General features: G+C 26.7%; 1 protein-coding gene across 1 annotated transcript in view; it reads right to left on the bottom strand.

Moving 5' to 3' along the window:
• Positions 1-4,257: 4,257 nt before the first annotated feature.
• LOC142220948 (trophoblast glycoprotein) overlaps positions 4,258-16,141 on the bottom strand; it is a 425,290-nt gene continuing 413,406 nt past the window's right edge. Inside the window, exon 5 of the mRNA XM_075290386.1 lies at positions 4,258-5,908. Within this exon, the coding sequence (XP_075146501.1) occupies positions 4,566-5,849 (1,284 nt within the window). The 5' untranslated portion in view covers positions 5,850-5,908 and the 3' untranslated portion in view covers positions 4,258-4,565. The remainder of the gene's footprint in view (positions 5,909-16,141) is intronic.

Genomic DNA, 16,141 nt, shown 5'->3' with positions numbered 1-16,141 from the left:
AAAATTTTCTGTAGAAATAAAATTTTGACAAAATTTTGGTATTTTTTTCAAAATTTTCTATAGAAATAAAATTGTGACAAAATTTTCTGTAGAAATAAAATTTTTTCAAAAATTTCTATAGAAATACAATTTTAACAAGATTTTCTATAGAAATAAAATTTTAACAAGATTTTCTATAGAAATAAAATTTTAACAAAAATTTTCTGTGTAAATAAAATTTTGACAAAAATTTCCTAAAGAAATGAAATTTTGACAAAATTTTCTAATGAACTAAAAGTTTAACAAAGTTTTTACAGAAATAAAATTGTGACAAAATTTTATTTTTGTAGAACTTGCGATAACGTTCTAAGAAAATTTTGAATTTGAAATTTGACAAATTTTCTATAGAAATAAAATATTGACATAATTTTCTATAAATTTTCAACGTAATTGCGAAATATTGACGAATAAAAGGAACTAATACATACAAAACATCGATCTCAAGCTTGAATAATTATTTTCTATTTAATACAAAAGAAAGTTCGAATAAAATCCAAATTTCTAATTTTCTATAGCAATAAGATTTTTGCTAAATTTTTTATAGAATTAAAATTTTGACAAAATTTTCTATAGAAATAAAATTTTAACAATATTTTATGTGGAAATAAAATTTTGACAAAATTTTCTATAGATATAAAATTTTGACAAAATTTCTATAGAAATAAAATTTGACAAAATTTTCTATAGAAATAAAATTTTGACAAAATTTTCTATAGAAATAAAATTTTAACAATATTTTATGTGGAAATAAAATTTTGACAAAATCTTCTATAGAAATGAAATTTTGACAAAATTTTCTATTGATATAAAATTTTGACAAAATTGTCTAATGAACTAAACGTGTAACCAAATTTTCTACAGAAATAAAATTTCGACAAAATTTTATTTTTGTAGAACTTACGATAACTATCTATAGAAAATTTTTAATTTGAAATTTGACAAATTTTCTGTAGAACTAACATTTTGACAAAATTTTCTATAGAAATAAAATTTTGACAAAATTTTCTATAGAAGTAAAGTTTTGACAAAATTTTCTGTAGAAATAAAAATTTGACAAAATTTTATGTGGAAATAAAATTTTCACAAAATTTTCTATAGAAATGAAATTTTGACAAAATTTTCTAATGAACTAAAAGTTTAACAAAACTTTCTATAGAAAATTTTTAATTTGAAATTTGACAAATTTTCTATAGAAATAAAATTTTGGGTAAATTTTCTATAGAAATAAAATTTGACAAAATTTTCTATAGAAGTAAAATTTTGCCAAAATATTCTATAGAAATAAAATTTTGACAAAATTTGCTATAGAAATAAAATTTTGACAAAAATTTCGATAGAAATAAAATTTTGACCAAATTTTCTTAGAAATAAAATTTTTGATAAAATTTTCTATAGAAATACAATTTATACAAATTTTTCTATAGAAATAAAATTTTGGCAAAATCTTCCATAGAAATAAAATTTTGACAAAATTTTCTATAGAAATAAAATTTATACAAATTTTTCTATGGCAATAAAATTTTTCAAAATTTTTCTATAGAAATAAAATTTTGACAAAATTTTCTATATTAATAAAATTTTGACAAAATTTTCTATAGAAATAAAATTTATACAAATTTTTCTATAGAAATAAAATTTTGGCAAAATCTTCCATAAAAATAAAATTTTGGCAAAATCTTCCATAGAAATAAAATTTTGACAAAATTTTCTATAGAAATAAAATTTTGACAAAATTTTCTATAGAAATAAAATTTTGATAAAATTTTCTATAGAAATAAAATTTTTACAAAATTTTCTATAGAAATAAAATTTTGACAAAATTTTCTATAGAAATAAAATTTTGACAAAATTTTCTGTAGAAATAAAATTTTGACAACATTTTCTATACAAATAAAATTTTGACAAAATGTTCTTATGAACTAAAAGTTTAACAAAACTTTCTATAGAAAATTTTTAATTTGAAATTTGACAAATTTTCTATAGAAATAAAATTTTGGGTAAATTTTCTATAGAAATAAAATTTGACAAAATTTTCTATAGAAGTAAAATTTTGCCAAAATATTCTATAGAAATAAAATGTTTACAAAATTTGCTATAGAAATAAAATTTTGACAAAAATTTCGATAGAAAAATATAGAAATAAAAATTTTGAATAAAAATAAAAATTTGACAAAATTTTCTATAGAAATAAAATTTATACAATTTTTTCTATGGCAATAACATTTTTACAAATTTTTCTATAGAAATAAAATTTTGGCAAAATCTTCCATAGAAATAAAATTTTGACAAAATTTTCTATAGAAATAAAATTTATACAAATTTTTCTATGGCAATAAAATTTTTCAAAATTTTTCTATAGAAATAAAATTTTGACAAAATTTTCTATAGAAATAAAATTTTGACAAAATTTTCTATAGAAATAAAATTTTGACAAAATTTTCTATAGAAATAAAATTTATACAAATTTTTTTATAGAAATAAAATTTTGGCAAAATCTTCCATAAAAATAAAATTTTGACAAAATTTTCTGTAGAAATAAAATTTTGACATTTTCTATACAAATAAAATTTTGACAAAATTTTCTATAGAAATAAAATTTTTACAAAGTTTTCTATAGGAATAAATTTTTGACAAAATTTTCTATAGGAATAAATTTTGACAAAATTTTCTATAGAAATAAACTTTTGACAAAACTTTCTATAGAAATAAAATTTTTACAAAAATTTTTATAGAAAAATATAGAAATAACAATTTTGAATAAAAATAGAAATTTGATAAAATTTTCTATCGAAGTAAAATTTTGGAAAATTTTTAACTTTTAACCCTTTGACTAAGAATGGGACATATATGTCCCATTTCGTATTTCCGTTGTAAAATCTACATTTAACAACCAATTAAAAAAATTCCATCGACGGATAACACATGTAGCTATGAAGTTGCAAATTTAAATTGGGGTATTTGTGGGCAAGTTATAAACATGAAAAAATCTGGAATTTTTTTCACAAAATATTTTTTTTTTATTTCAAGTATTGGTTGTCTGAGGTGTATAATGTTTATCAACTCATCCTCTATCGATAACGTTTTAAATGAACTAATTCCACTACATAGTTTTTCTAAAAGGGTATCGACACTAATGGGACATATATGTCTCATTCATCGTTTAGGGTAAGAAAAATTATCAACAAACAGAATGTGGGGAATGTAGGGATACTCATTACTATTATTACCCCCCCAAAAACTCTTCTTGGCTTATAGGAAAAATAAAAACTTTTTTAACAATAAATTTTGGTTTGAGACCAAGCTTACACAAAATCCTCAAAACCAAGCACGCATGACCATGAATATTTGCTAAACCGCGTATTTTTTTGTGCTGGTTGTATTTTTGAAATGCTAACAAAGCTCATGATGTATTTTGTAGTGAATTATATAAAGTATTTTAAATAATTTTTCTGACTACATATATACCTTTGAAGACGAATGACCCATGAAATTTCTCATAGAAGGAAATATTTTTTTAACATTTTGACGACACTTTACTTAGTAAATAGGTTATTTTGAATATGAATTTACAAGAAAAACTTACTTTTATCGAGCGCTTAATTCTTCGTCGTCAAAGGGTTAAATTATATTAATTTCATTTGCAAAAATGGTCCGCTGGTAGGAATTTTGGAAAAATGTTGGGCCAAAATAAAAATTCATTGTAGCAAAGCTGATGGCTTCCCATATCTGAGCATTATTTTAACTCTTTCAATTGTTAGCTATTCACAGTGAGAACAAGTATCAGATTAACTGTTGCTCATCGTACGAGATAGTTAATGCGTTGCGTGTATGTGTGTTATCCAATTTGAGAAGAGTTGAGTATAGCTTTCTATGAGTAGGATGAGTATGCATTGTTATCATACTCCCTTCGACATAGGCAGATATAATTCCATACAGGTTTGCGTTCTCTGATATATACGTCGATTGTGGCAAAAATTTCAGCCGTGGCAGCCGCCATTGATAAAAATGGATCGGCTTCATTCTTCAAAACTTATAGCAGATAAATGTATGTCTTATAGTCTATAGAAATTAAAAAAAAATCTCTTCCACTGTGCTATGATGCAATGAGAAATGTTTTGCAATTTGTTGTCGATAATGGCACAATTTTTGTAAATTACCTCTTCGATATGTTTGCTTAAGAAAAAAAAAAAAAAAACAACAACAATAAAAAACTATAAAATCATTTAGTTTTAATTTAATTAAGTTTAAATGGCGCGTTGTGTTTTGTGTTTTTTTTTAATGATGACTATCATCTATTTGCAATTAAGAGTTGTTTTTTGTTTTTGTGTTTTTTTCGTCCTTTTTTTTCCATTGCTTTTTTTATAAATATTTGCTTTGTTTTTTTTTGTAATTTGTTATATATATTATACACTTATCTTTGATTTGTTAATGGGGGTTTTGTTTTGTTTTACTTTTAGTCTAGATTTCTAGAAAAACGAAAAAATAAAATAATAATCCAAAATGAAACCACTACCATGAATCCTAATCTAAACATGAACCTCGGGACAATCCTCATCCTTTATGGAAGTGTATTGAACCTTCTTGGCCACATTATCGAAGACAGGTGTTATCATAAATTTCAATTTATCTCGACTGACATAGACCAGGGCCACAACCAAACCCAAAAGGATCATGCTAAGGACAATCAGCAAGAAGATCAAAGTGGCTGTGTGTCGAGCCAAACCGGTTTCCTCGTGACCACCAAGGCCATAATGATTATCGGTGGCTGTATTGAACATAATGGTAGCTGCTGCTATGGCCGCACTACATTGGGACATATCGATTTCTAGGATGGGCAAGGGGTCCACCTCATCATGGAAGCACATGAGGCTCTCTTTGTTGCGTACCGTTACATTGGTCGAGTGGATCCAGGTACGGAAGGAGCTAATTTTGCAGTCACAAGTGAAGGGATTCAAATTGAAGTCCACTATCAGATTGGTGTTACGATCCTTGCGAGCCTCCAATTCGTTGAGCACCATCAGATCATGGGGTTTGACAAATTCGAATTTATTTCTTTCCAAATCCAGGAATCGTAGATTCTTCAAACAGCTCACTTCGAAGTTGATGTCCTTAAGGAAATTATCACCCAAATGAAGATCACGAAGGCTGGGTAAATCACAAAACACTTTGCGATCCTTGAAATGGGTTATTTCGTTCTGCTCCAAGTGAAGCTTCTGTAGCTTATCCAATTGACTGTTCATGAAGATATCATGCAAGTCCTCACTCAATTGCGGTGAACTGTTGTCATCGAAGGCATCGGTCAAATGGAGACTTTGTAGATTAAGGAAATTCGAAAATACCCTGGGATGATGATGATTGACTTCATCATCATCTCGTGATATGCTCAGATTATTGTGATTCAAAATCAAACGTTCCACATTCTGGACATGATGATAGGATTTGCCTCGAATTTCTCTAATGTGATTATTGCTCATGTCCACTATTCGCAGATTCTTATAACTGTTTATCGATCCGAAAACATTCCATGGCAACTCTGGTATAAGATTTCCCGTGAATATAAGCACTTCCACATCCTGTGGCATAAATTCCAAGACACTTGTATTGCGTAATTGCGCATTGGTACAATTCACAATGTATTGCATGGTACCCTCATACATTTCACGGCCACAGGCACAAGTGCTGGGGAAATTTGGTCCACAACTCGTACTGATACTGGTAAAAGCCCATACATTGGTGGTAAGAAGGTAACATGTTGCCAACACTGTTAGTAGATGTAAATTTGTTTGTATCTTATTTTCGATGCAAGACATCTTGCGGTTAACCTTCTGTATCTTGAAGTGCTTCGTTAATTAAGAAACGTCTGAGGTCACTGCAAAAAAAAGAGAAGAGAAACAGAGAACAAAAAGGCATTAGATTTTTCTGTCTGTGGTTGAGAAGAAAACTAAAACAGAAGAACGTTATTGAGTTTCTGCGGTTTCCACCAATAAAGAATATGAAAAACTACTGAAGTTTATTTCAATTACCAACCATTAGGACAGAAGTTTTTCTGAGACATGTACATTGACCCAAAAAGGAATTCATTATAGACATAAAGGTTAATCGACTCGGTAGAGAATTCAGAGTCAAAGAATTATATAAAAATTTATACACAATCTTCTCCACTCGAGGACTTGTAATTGAGGAATGTTGAGCACGGGCGCCACTTTTGTGCACGTTCAACGTGAACATACCGTTTTTCAGCAGCATGTAATCCTCTGATAGGTAGGCAACATTTTTTAACCTAGTTTGGTGTTGAAAGTAGAGGTCTGCACAGTTCTGCACAGAGTACACGTGTACTTGCTACATGAGTACATCTATTTGAGAGAGTCGCAAAACATTGGGTACACATTTTGATGAACAACAACAGCTACGAGTAACTTCTTGTTGTTACTCGGATGTCTACACTACCAACAAACACATATTTCTCTTTCGCTCTTATTGAAGTGTACTCAGAGTGATCACGTCGAGTATGTTGCGAGAAAAAACTTCATAGAGTAACAAGTTGGCTAATAAGTCCCCGGTCTGACACATAGATGGCGTCGCTAGTATTAAATTCATATTATTTTTATATAGCACCAACCTTCAAATGATTCGTGTCAAAATTTGACGTCCTTAAGTCAATTAGTTTGTGAGATAGAGCGTCTTTTGTGAAGCAACTTTTGATTCCGGTCCAATTCTTTTGATGAAACGAACTTCAGTGTTTTTTTGGCACAAGTTCGAGCGCTATTGAATTTGGAGAAAAATCGGATCACATTTAGATAAGGCCCACTATATATGTATCGCCCGATTTCGACCAATGGGATCGTATTTCTATAGAAAATTTTGTAAAAATTTTATTTCCATGAAAATTTTGTCAAAATTTTATTTCTATAGAAAATTTTGTCAAAATTTTATTTCTGTATAAAATTTTATCAAAATGTTATTTCTAGAGAAAATTTTGTCAATAATTAATTTCTATTGAAAATTTTGTCAAAATTGTATATCTATAAAAAATTTTGTCAAAATGTTATTTCTATAGAAAATTTTGTAAAAATTTTATTTCTATAGAAAATTTTGTAAAAATTTTTTTTCTATAGAAAATTTTGTCAAAATTTTATTTTTATAGAAAATTTCGTCAAATTTTTTTTCAATAGAAAATTGTGTCAAAATTTTATTTCCATGAAAATTTTGTCAAAATTTTATTTCTATAGAAAATTTTTTTCTGTATAACATTTCTGTATAACATTTTATCAAAATGTTAAAATTTTGTCAACAATTAATTTCTATAGAAACTTTTGTCAAAATTTTATTGCTATAAACAATTTTGTCAAAATTTTATTGCTATAGAAAATTTTGTCAACATTTTTATTTCTATAGAAAATTTTATCAAAACTTTATTTCTATAGAAAATTTTGTCAAAATTTTATATCTATAAAAAATTTTGTCAAAATTTTATTTCTATAGAAAATTTTGTGAAAATTTTATTTCTATAGAAAATTTTGTCAACAATTAATTTCTATAGAAAATTTTGTCAAAATTTTATTTCTATAGAAAATTTTGCCAATTTTTGTTTCTGTAGAAAATTTTGTGAAAAATTTATTAAAATTTTATTTCTATACTAAATTTTGTCAAATTTTAATTGCTATAAACAATTTTGTCAAAATTTTATTGCTATAGAAAATTTTGACAACATTTTTATTTCTATAGAAAATTTTATCAAAACTTTATTTCTATAGAAAATTTTGTCAAAATTGTATTGCTATAGAAATTTTGTTAAAATTTTTTTGCTACAGAAAATTTTGTCAAAATTTTAGTGATATAGAAAAATTGTCAAAATTTTATTTCTTTAGAAAATTTTGTCAAAATTTTATTTCTATAGAAAATTTTGTCAAATTTTATTTTTATAGAAAATCTTGTCAAAATGATTTTGCTACAGAAAATTTTGTCAAAATTTTATTGATATAGAGAGATCTGTCAAAATTTTATTTCTATAGACAGTTTTGTTAAAATTTTATATTTATTGATATAGAAAAATTGTCAAAATTTTATTTCTTTAGAAAATTTGTCAAAATTTTGTTTCTATAGAAAATTTTGTCAAAATTTTATTTTTATAGAAAATCTTGTCAAACTGATTTTGCTACAGAAAATTTTGTCAAAATTTTACTGATGTAGAAAGATTTGTCAAAATTTTATTTCTGTATAAAATTTTAACAAAATGTTACTTCTATAGAAAATTTTGTCAACAATTAATTACTATAGAAAATTTTGTCAAAATTTTATTTCTGTATAAAATTTTATCAAAATGTTATTTCTAGAGAAAATTTTGTCAACAATTAATTTCTATACAAAATTTTATATCTATAAAAAATTTTGTATAAATTTTATTTCTATAGAAAATTTTGTAAAAATTTTATTTCTATAGAAAATTTTGTAAAAATTTTTTTTCTATAGAAAATTTTGTCAAAATTTTATTTTTATAGAAAATTTCGTCAAAATTTTATTTCAATAGAAAATTATGTCAAAATTTTATTTCCATAAAAATTTTGTCAAAATTTTATTTCTATAGAAAATTTTGCTAAAATTTTATTTCTGTATAAAATTTTATCAAAATGTTATTTCTAGAGAAAATTTTGTCAACAATTAATTTCTATAGAAAATTTTGTCAAAATTTTATTGCTATAGAAAATTTTGTCAAAATTTTATTGCTATAGAAAATTTTGTCAACATTTTTATTTCTATAGAAAATTTTATCAAAACTTTATTTCTATAGAAAATTTTGTCAAAATTTTATATCTATAAAAAATTTTGTCAAAATTTTATTTCTATAGAAAATTTTGTGAAAATTTTATTTCTATAGAAAATTTTGTCAACAATTAATTTCTATAGAAAATTTTGTCAAAATTTTGTTTCTGTAGAAAATTTTGTGAAAGTTTTATTAAAATTTTATTTCTATACTAAATTTTGTCAAAATTTAATTGCTATAAACAATTTTGTCAAAATTTTATTGCTATAGAAATTTTTTTCAATATTTTTATTTCTATAGAAAATTTTATCAAAACTTTATTTCTATAGAAAATTTTGTCAAAATTGTATAGCTATAGAAAATCTTGTTAAATTTTTTTGCTACAGAAAATTTTGTCACAATTTTATTGATATACAAAAATTGTCAAAATTTTATTCAATAGAAAATTTTGTGAAAATTTTATTTTTATAGAAAATCTAGTCAAAATTGTTTTTGCTACAGAAAATTTTGTCAAAATTTTATTGATATAGAAAAATTTGTCAAATTTTTGTTTCTACAGCAGTTTTGTTAAAATTTTATTTTTGTACAAAATTTTGTCAACATTTTATTGCTATAGAACATTTTGGCAAAATTTTATTGCAATAGCAAATTTTTTTCAAAATTTTATTGCACTAAAAAATTTTGCCAAAATTTATTGCTATAGAAAATTTTGTCCAATTTTCTTTTAGAAAATTCTGTCAAAATGTTACTCCTATTTTTTTCAACATTTTAGTTCTTTGTTAAGTACCTCTTAGTTGAAGAGGAATATTTTGCGAAATCTACCACAACACCAAGAATTCTACCAAACAGTAATAAATCTACTATTTTTGGTAGAATTCTACCAACTGTGGTAACCGTAATACCAAGTCCTTTTCAAATGAGCTAACTATAGAGACTCACCCTATAATTTTTTGATTTTAAAACAATTATCATCCTGTAGAACCACAGTGGACAATTGTAGGCTATCACAAAAACCCACATGAAGTATAAAATCAGGATATAAATAAATTTTTGATTTATATATTTCATCCCTAGAGAAGTTCTTTAACTTTTAAAATGGAAGACAAAACAAAGAATATCCATTAAAAGCCATCCATTTCCCCACCTCTAAGTGCCCTTTTCCATTTCGCTAATCTAAAATATATAAACAGTTCCCATTATGATTTGTTGTTCTTCATTTATATGGACATTCAGCAATTTGCATTTAGTTCATAGCCAAGAATGAGAACACGGGACAAACAAACACGAGGATTTGTTTATCCCATTCATTATAGTCCATTCATTCTTTCATTCGTCCATGCCTTACCTTAGTACATAACTTCATACCGACGACTTCAACAAACCAACATTAGCATTTGAAGGGAAGAGCATAAATATTTATGCGTACAAACCATAAAAAAGGCACAAAACCTCTCCTCGAAGACCTCTCAATGCGATTTATGATTATGCGAATGTATACCTCTACCGATGATTACATTTAAGGCTCCTTCCGCGTACTGTTACAGTCTCCCTCTTTCCTATGACCAACAAAATCATAACCATAAAATTTCAATGGTCCTACCATGGTTCACGCCAAGGCGCCAAGGAAATCGATGGTTGATGGTGCACTGACAAAAACCAATTCCAAATAAAAAGCAAAGAGGCCAAGGACACTTTGAAGATAGGTTTTAATTTAGGAAAATATCTTTTACCAAGAAAATAGATATAATGGGGGATAACCAAGTACCCAAGCCGTGAGTGACTTCAAGAAAACAGGACATACCCAATTGTTTTTTTTTTACAAAATTAGACTTATAGTGCAATATAAGAATAATATTAGAAGGAAAAGTAGCATTGGCTACAGAGGCCACCAGCTACTACCATATTTAAAAACTCTGATTTTGTAGGAAGTTTTTTATTTCTATAAGAAATTTTGTCAAAATTTTATTTCTTTAGAAAATGTTGTAAAAATTTTATTTCTATAGAAAATTTTGTCAAAATTGAATTTCTATAGAAATTTTTGTCAAAATTGTATTTCTATAGAAAAATTTTGTAAGAATCTTATTTCTATAGAAAATTTTGTCAAAATTTTATTTCTATAAGAAATTTTATCAAACTATTACAGTATAAAAACTGAGGTACCTCTTAGTTGGAAAGGAATATTTTACGAAATCTACCAAAAAATCAAGAATTCTATCCAAAAAAGAATTTATTTCTATCAAAAATTTTGTAAAAATCTTATTTTTATAGAAAATGTTGTCAAATTTGGTTTTCTACAGATTTTTTTTTTTCAAAATTTTATTTCTATAACCAATTTGACAAAATTTTATTACTAAAATTTTATTTCTATAGAAAATTTTGTCCAAATTTTATTTCTATAGAAAATTTTGTCAACATTTTATTTCTATAAGAAATTTTATCAAACTATTACTCGTATAAAAATTGAAGTACCTCTTAGTTGGATAGGAATATTTTACGAAATCTACCAAAAAATCAAGAATTCTACCCAAAAAATTGTATTTCTATCAAAAATTTTGTAAAGATTTTATTTTTATTGAAAATGTTGTCAAATTTTGTTTTCTATAGATTTTTTTTTTCAAAATTTTATTTCTATAAACAATTTGGCAAAATTTTATTTCTAAAATTTTATTTCTATAGAAAATTTTGTCCAAATTTTATTTCTATAAGAAATTTTATCAAACTATTACTTGTATAAAAATTGAAGTACCTCTTAGTTGGAGAGGAATATTTTACGAAATCTATCAAAATATCAAGAATTCTACCCAAAAAATTGTATTTCTATCAAAAATTTTGTAAAGATTTTATTTTTATTGAAAATGTTGTCAAATTTTGTTTTCTATAGATTTTTTTTTTCAAAATTTTATTTCTATAAACAATTTGGCAAAATTTTAAAATTTTGATAAAAATTTGTAAAGAAATAAAATTTTGGAAAAAATTTCTATAGAAATAACATTTTGGAAAAATTTTCTATAGAAATAAAATTTTGGCAAAAGTTTTTATAGAAATAAAATTTTGGTAAAATTTTCTATAGAAATAAAATTTTGGAAAAATTTTCTATAGAAATAAAATTTTGACAAAATTTTCTTTAGAAATAAAATTTTGTCAAATTTTTATATCAATAAAATTTTAACAAAATATTTTGTAGCAAATAAAATTTTGACAAAATTCTTTATAGAAATTAAACTTTGAAAATTGTCTATAGAAATAAAATTTTGGCAAAATATTCCATAGCAATAAAATTTTGAAAAAATATTCTATAGAAATAAAATTTTGACATAATTTTCTATAGAAATAAAATTTGGACAAAATTTTTTATAAAAATAAAATTTTGCAAAATTTTCTATAGAGATAAAATTTTGACATAATTTTCTATAGAAATAAAATTTTGACAAAAATTTTTATGAAAATAAAATTTTGGAAAAAATTTCTATAGAAATAAAATTTTGACAAAAGTTTCTATAGAAACAAAATTTGCTATAGAAATAAAATGTCAACATTTTATTTCTAAAGAAAATTTTGCCAAAATTTCTATGGAAATAAAATTTTAACAAAATTTTCTATAAAAAAATTTTGATAAAATTTTCTACAGAAAAAAAATTGACAAAATTTTGACAAAGTTTCCTATAAAAATAAATTTTTTTATAGAGATAAAATGTTGACAAAATTTTCTATACAAATAAAATTTTGACAATATTTTCTGTAAAAATTAAAATTGTACAAAATTTGTATAGAAACAAAATTTTGGAATTTTTTTCTTAAACTGTCATAACAAGACACAGAGAATTTTTTTCTTAAACTGTCATAACAAGACACAGAGTGGTTCATATTGAAACCAAAATCTCATAAAAACACCCTTTATATTTAAATCTAAACCGATTTGGAGGATTACTCTGTGTTAAATTTGAAGACGATTTCTTAGTACATAAACGCAATATGACCCCATGGGTCTATATCGCTTGATACATATATTATGGGGCTATATCTAAATGTGATCTGACTTTGTGCCAAAACAGACACCCTATACCAGATTTCATCGGTTAATAAGATAAATGCGGGTTGAATTTTGCGGACAACAAATATCTGGACAGACGGACGTAGGAATGGACGAACACCAAATGTTCGATCGACTCAGGAGGTGATTCTGAGACGATCGGTATCTAATTTATAGGATCTAAAACAAATATTTCTGATAGGTACATTTTTTTGCAGATCAAAGTTTTTATGGTATAAAGTATAATTAATTGGATAAATTAATTTCGTAACTGAATCACAAAAAAAAAATTATATTTTATATAAATATTTTTTAAAGGATTTTCAACTTCAAGATAGAGCTAAAAATGTATAGAATTCAATTATGTTAAATAAAATTTTCTGGTATCGAATCATCTAATTGCAAAACTCGAAGATCTTCAATAAAAGTGTCTTAAATTTTTGTTCACATAAAAAATCCTAATGTCAAAGAAAAGTACCCTCTATGCTGTAAGAAAAATCACATAGGTAATTTAAGAATAAAAATTTCTTTCCAGCTGGCCATAACATTTTTTTTTCTATCAGTGTATTATGATAGCAAAGCGAAAGTAAAGTGTAAAAAAGAAACTCTAAAATAACTTTGGTAAGTGAAAAAGTTCCGTTTCGTTTCAAGTTTTATATGCAGCGGGCACTTCCTCACTTCAGAAGCACTCGCGATGGGGGAAAGTGCTAACATTATGGATGGTTAAAGGTAGACACTTTCAAATACTCGTAAGGCTAAAGGCAAGGATAAATGAAAGCTGCAAAAGAATAACAAGAAAGATATTGAAAAGTTCAAAGAAGTGTTAAAACTAAATCAGGGAAAGTCATTCGTAGGTCGTACAGTCGAATATTCAATTGTAAAAATTTTCACTTTCAAAATTTATACTGAGGAGAAGAAATTTAATTAAATTATATAAAGATTATTGAATGGTGTTTAAATTTGAATTGTTGAGATATCAATATAGTTCTTCGATAATGTAAAGTAGTTTAGATTTGCTACAACTTTGGTTGAGACAATATATGTTAGATGGTAACAGATTCGATGTGTTGCAAAGTTCACACAGGTATATCGGTCAAATTAGCAATTACAGCTATATGGTAATTCCCAACAAACAAAATGCAGGCAAAAAAGCTACGAAAATGTTCTCTTAAGATCCGGAACTCGGTTGCCTAATTAAAAAATCTAATTTTGTTAAATTTTGGGAGTTTTTGGTATGGGAAAAATGTTTTGCTTTTTTACTAAGACATATGCGATTAATTCGGAGAACCCTATATGGGATAATACAATGTAGTGCCCTCTGTCATGGAATTTTAGTATTCGGGATTTAACTTGATATCCCAGCAAAAAAAAACAAGTATATACGGCCGTAAGTTCGGCCAGGTCGAAGCTTATGTACCCTCCACCATGGATTGCGTAGAAACTTCTACTGAAGCCGATGGCAAGGTATCTTAAAACTTCCTAACACCGTAATATATGCCACATAGTCCATACGTGGTATATATTAAACTAAAAAAGGCCGATTATATACTATAGAAATAAAATTTTGACAACATTTTCTATAGAAGTAAAATTTGGAAAAAAAAATTTCTATAGAAATAAAATTTGGAAAAAATTTCTATAGAAATAAAATTTTGGTAGATTATTTTTGAATCGAGTGGCAACCACGATTATGAACCGATATGGACCAATTTTTGTGTGATTGGGGATCGGCTATATATAACTATAGACCGATATGGACAAATTTTGGCATGGTTATTAGCGGCCTTATAGTAACACCACGTTGCAAATTTCAACCTGATCGGATGAATTTTGCTCCTCCAAGAGGCTCCGGAGATCAAATCTGGGGAACGGTTTATATGGGGGATATATATAATTATGGACCGATATGGACCAATTCTTGCGTGTTTGTTAGAGACCACATTCTAACACCATGTTCCAAATTTCAACCGGATCGGATGAATTTTGCTCCTCCAAGAGGCTCCGGAGGACAAATCTGGGGATCGATATATATGTGGGCTCTATTAATTATGGACCGATATGTACCAATTCTTGCATGGTTGTTGGAGAACATATACTAATACCACGTACCAAATTTCAACCGGATCGGATAAATTTTTCTCCTCCAAGAGGTCAAATCTGGGGATCGGCTTATATGGGGGCTATATATAATTATTGGTCGATGTAGAACAATTTTTGCATGCTCATTAGAGAACATATACCAACACCATGTACCAAATTTCAGCCGGATCGGGAGAAATTTGCTTCTCTTAGATGCTCCGCAAGCCAAATCGGGGGATCGGTTTATATGGGGGCTATATATAATTATGGACCGATGTGGACCAATTTTTGCATGGTTGTTAGATACCATATACTAACACCATGTACCAAATTTCAGACGGATCGGACGAAATTTGCTTCTCTTAGAGCAATCGCAAGCCAAATTTGGAGGTCCGTTTATATGGGGGCTATATGTAAAAGTGGACCGATATGGACCAATTTTTGCATGGTTGTTAGATACCATATACTAACACCATGTACCAAATTTCAGCCGGATCGGACGAAATTTGTTCTCTTAGAGCAATCGCAAGCCAAATTTGGGGGTCCGTTTATATGGGGGCTATATGTAAAAGTGGACCGATATGGCCCATTTGCAATACCATCCGACCTACATCAATAACAACTACTTGTGCCAAGTTTCAAGTCGATAGCTTGTTTCGTTCGGAAGTTAGCGTGATTTCAATAGACGGACGGACGGACGGACATGCTCAGATCGACTCAGAATTTCACCAAGGCCCAGAATATATATACTTTATGGGGTATTAGAGCAACATTTCGATGTGTTACAAACGGAATGACAAAGTTAATATACCCCCATCCTATGGTGGAGGGTATAAAAATGGAAGTTGTTCCACAAATATTTCATTTAAAGCACATCCCGAGATCCCCCATCGATTTGGCCACTTCCGATGCAGTCCTTAAGTCTTAAAAAATACGCAATAAGGTATTATGCACAAACTTATTATACTTGTACCACAGTAGTGGCGATGAAGGGTATAAAAAGCATTAGAAATTAGGAAATGTCTTTCCAGATTTTATCATAAAGACACTTTTTACTGAAACATAACAAATGTCAAGTTTGAATTTAAAATTGCACATAACATATTTCAAGTTTTTCAGCGGTGAATTATCCCATATCAGTGACCCATCTGAGTGTTTCAAAGCTTCTCTAAGTGGTTTCATTGCAATGTTGAACGCCGTTCGGACTAGGCTAATATAACAAGGAGGTCACT

This window comes from Haematobia irritans, chromosome 1 (genome assembly GCF_050003625.1).
Source record: "Haematobia irritans isolate KBUSLIRL chromosome 1, ASM5000362v1, whole genome shotgun sequence".
Lineage (NCBI taxonomy): Eukaryota > Metazoa > Arthropoda > Insecta > Diptera > Muscidae > Haematobia > Haematobia irritans.
The sequence above is the reverse complement of the archived record's forward strand: the minus strand, read 5'-3'. Positions and strand labels throughout refer to the sequence as shown.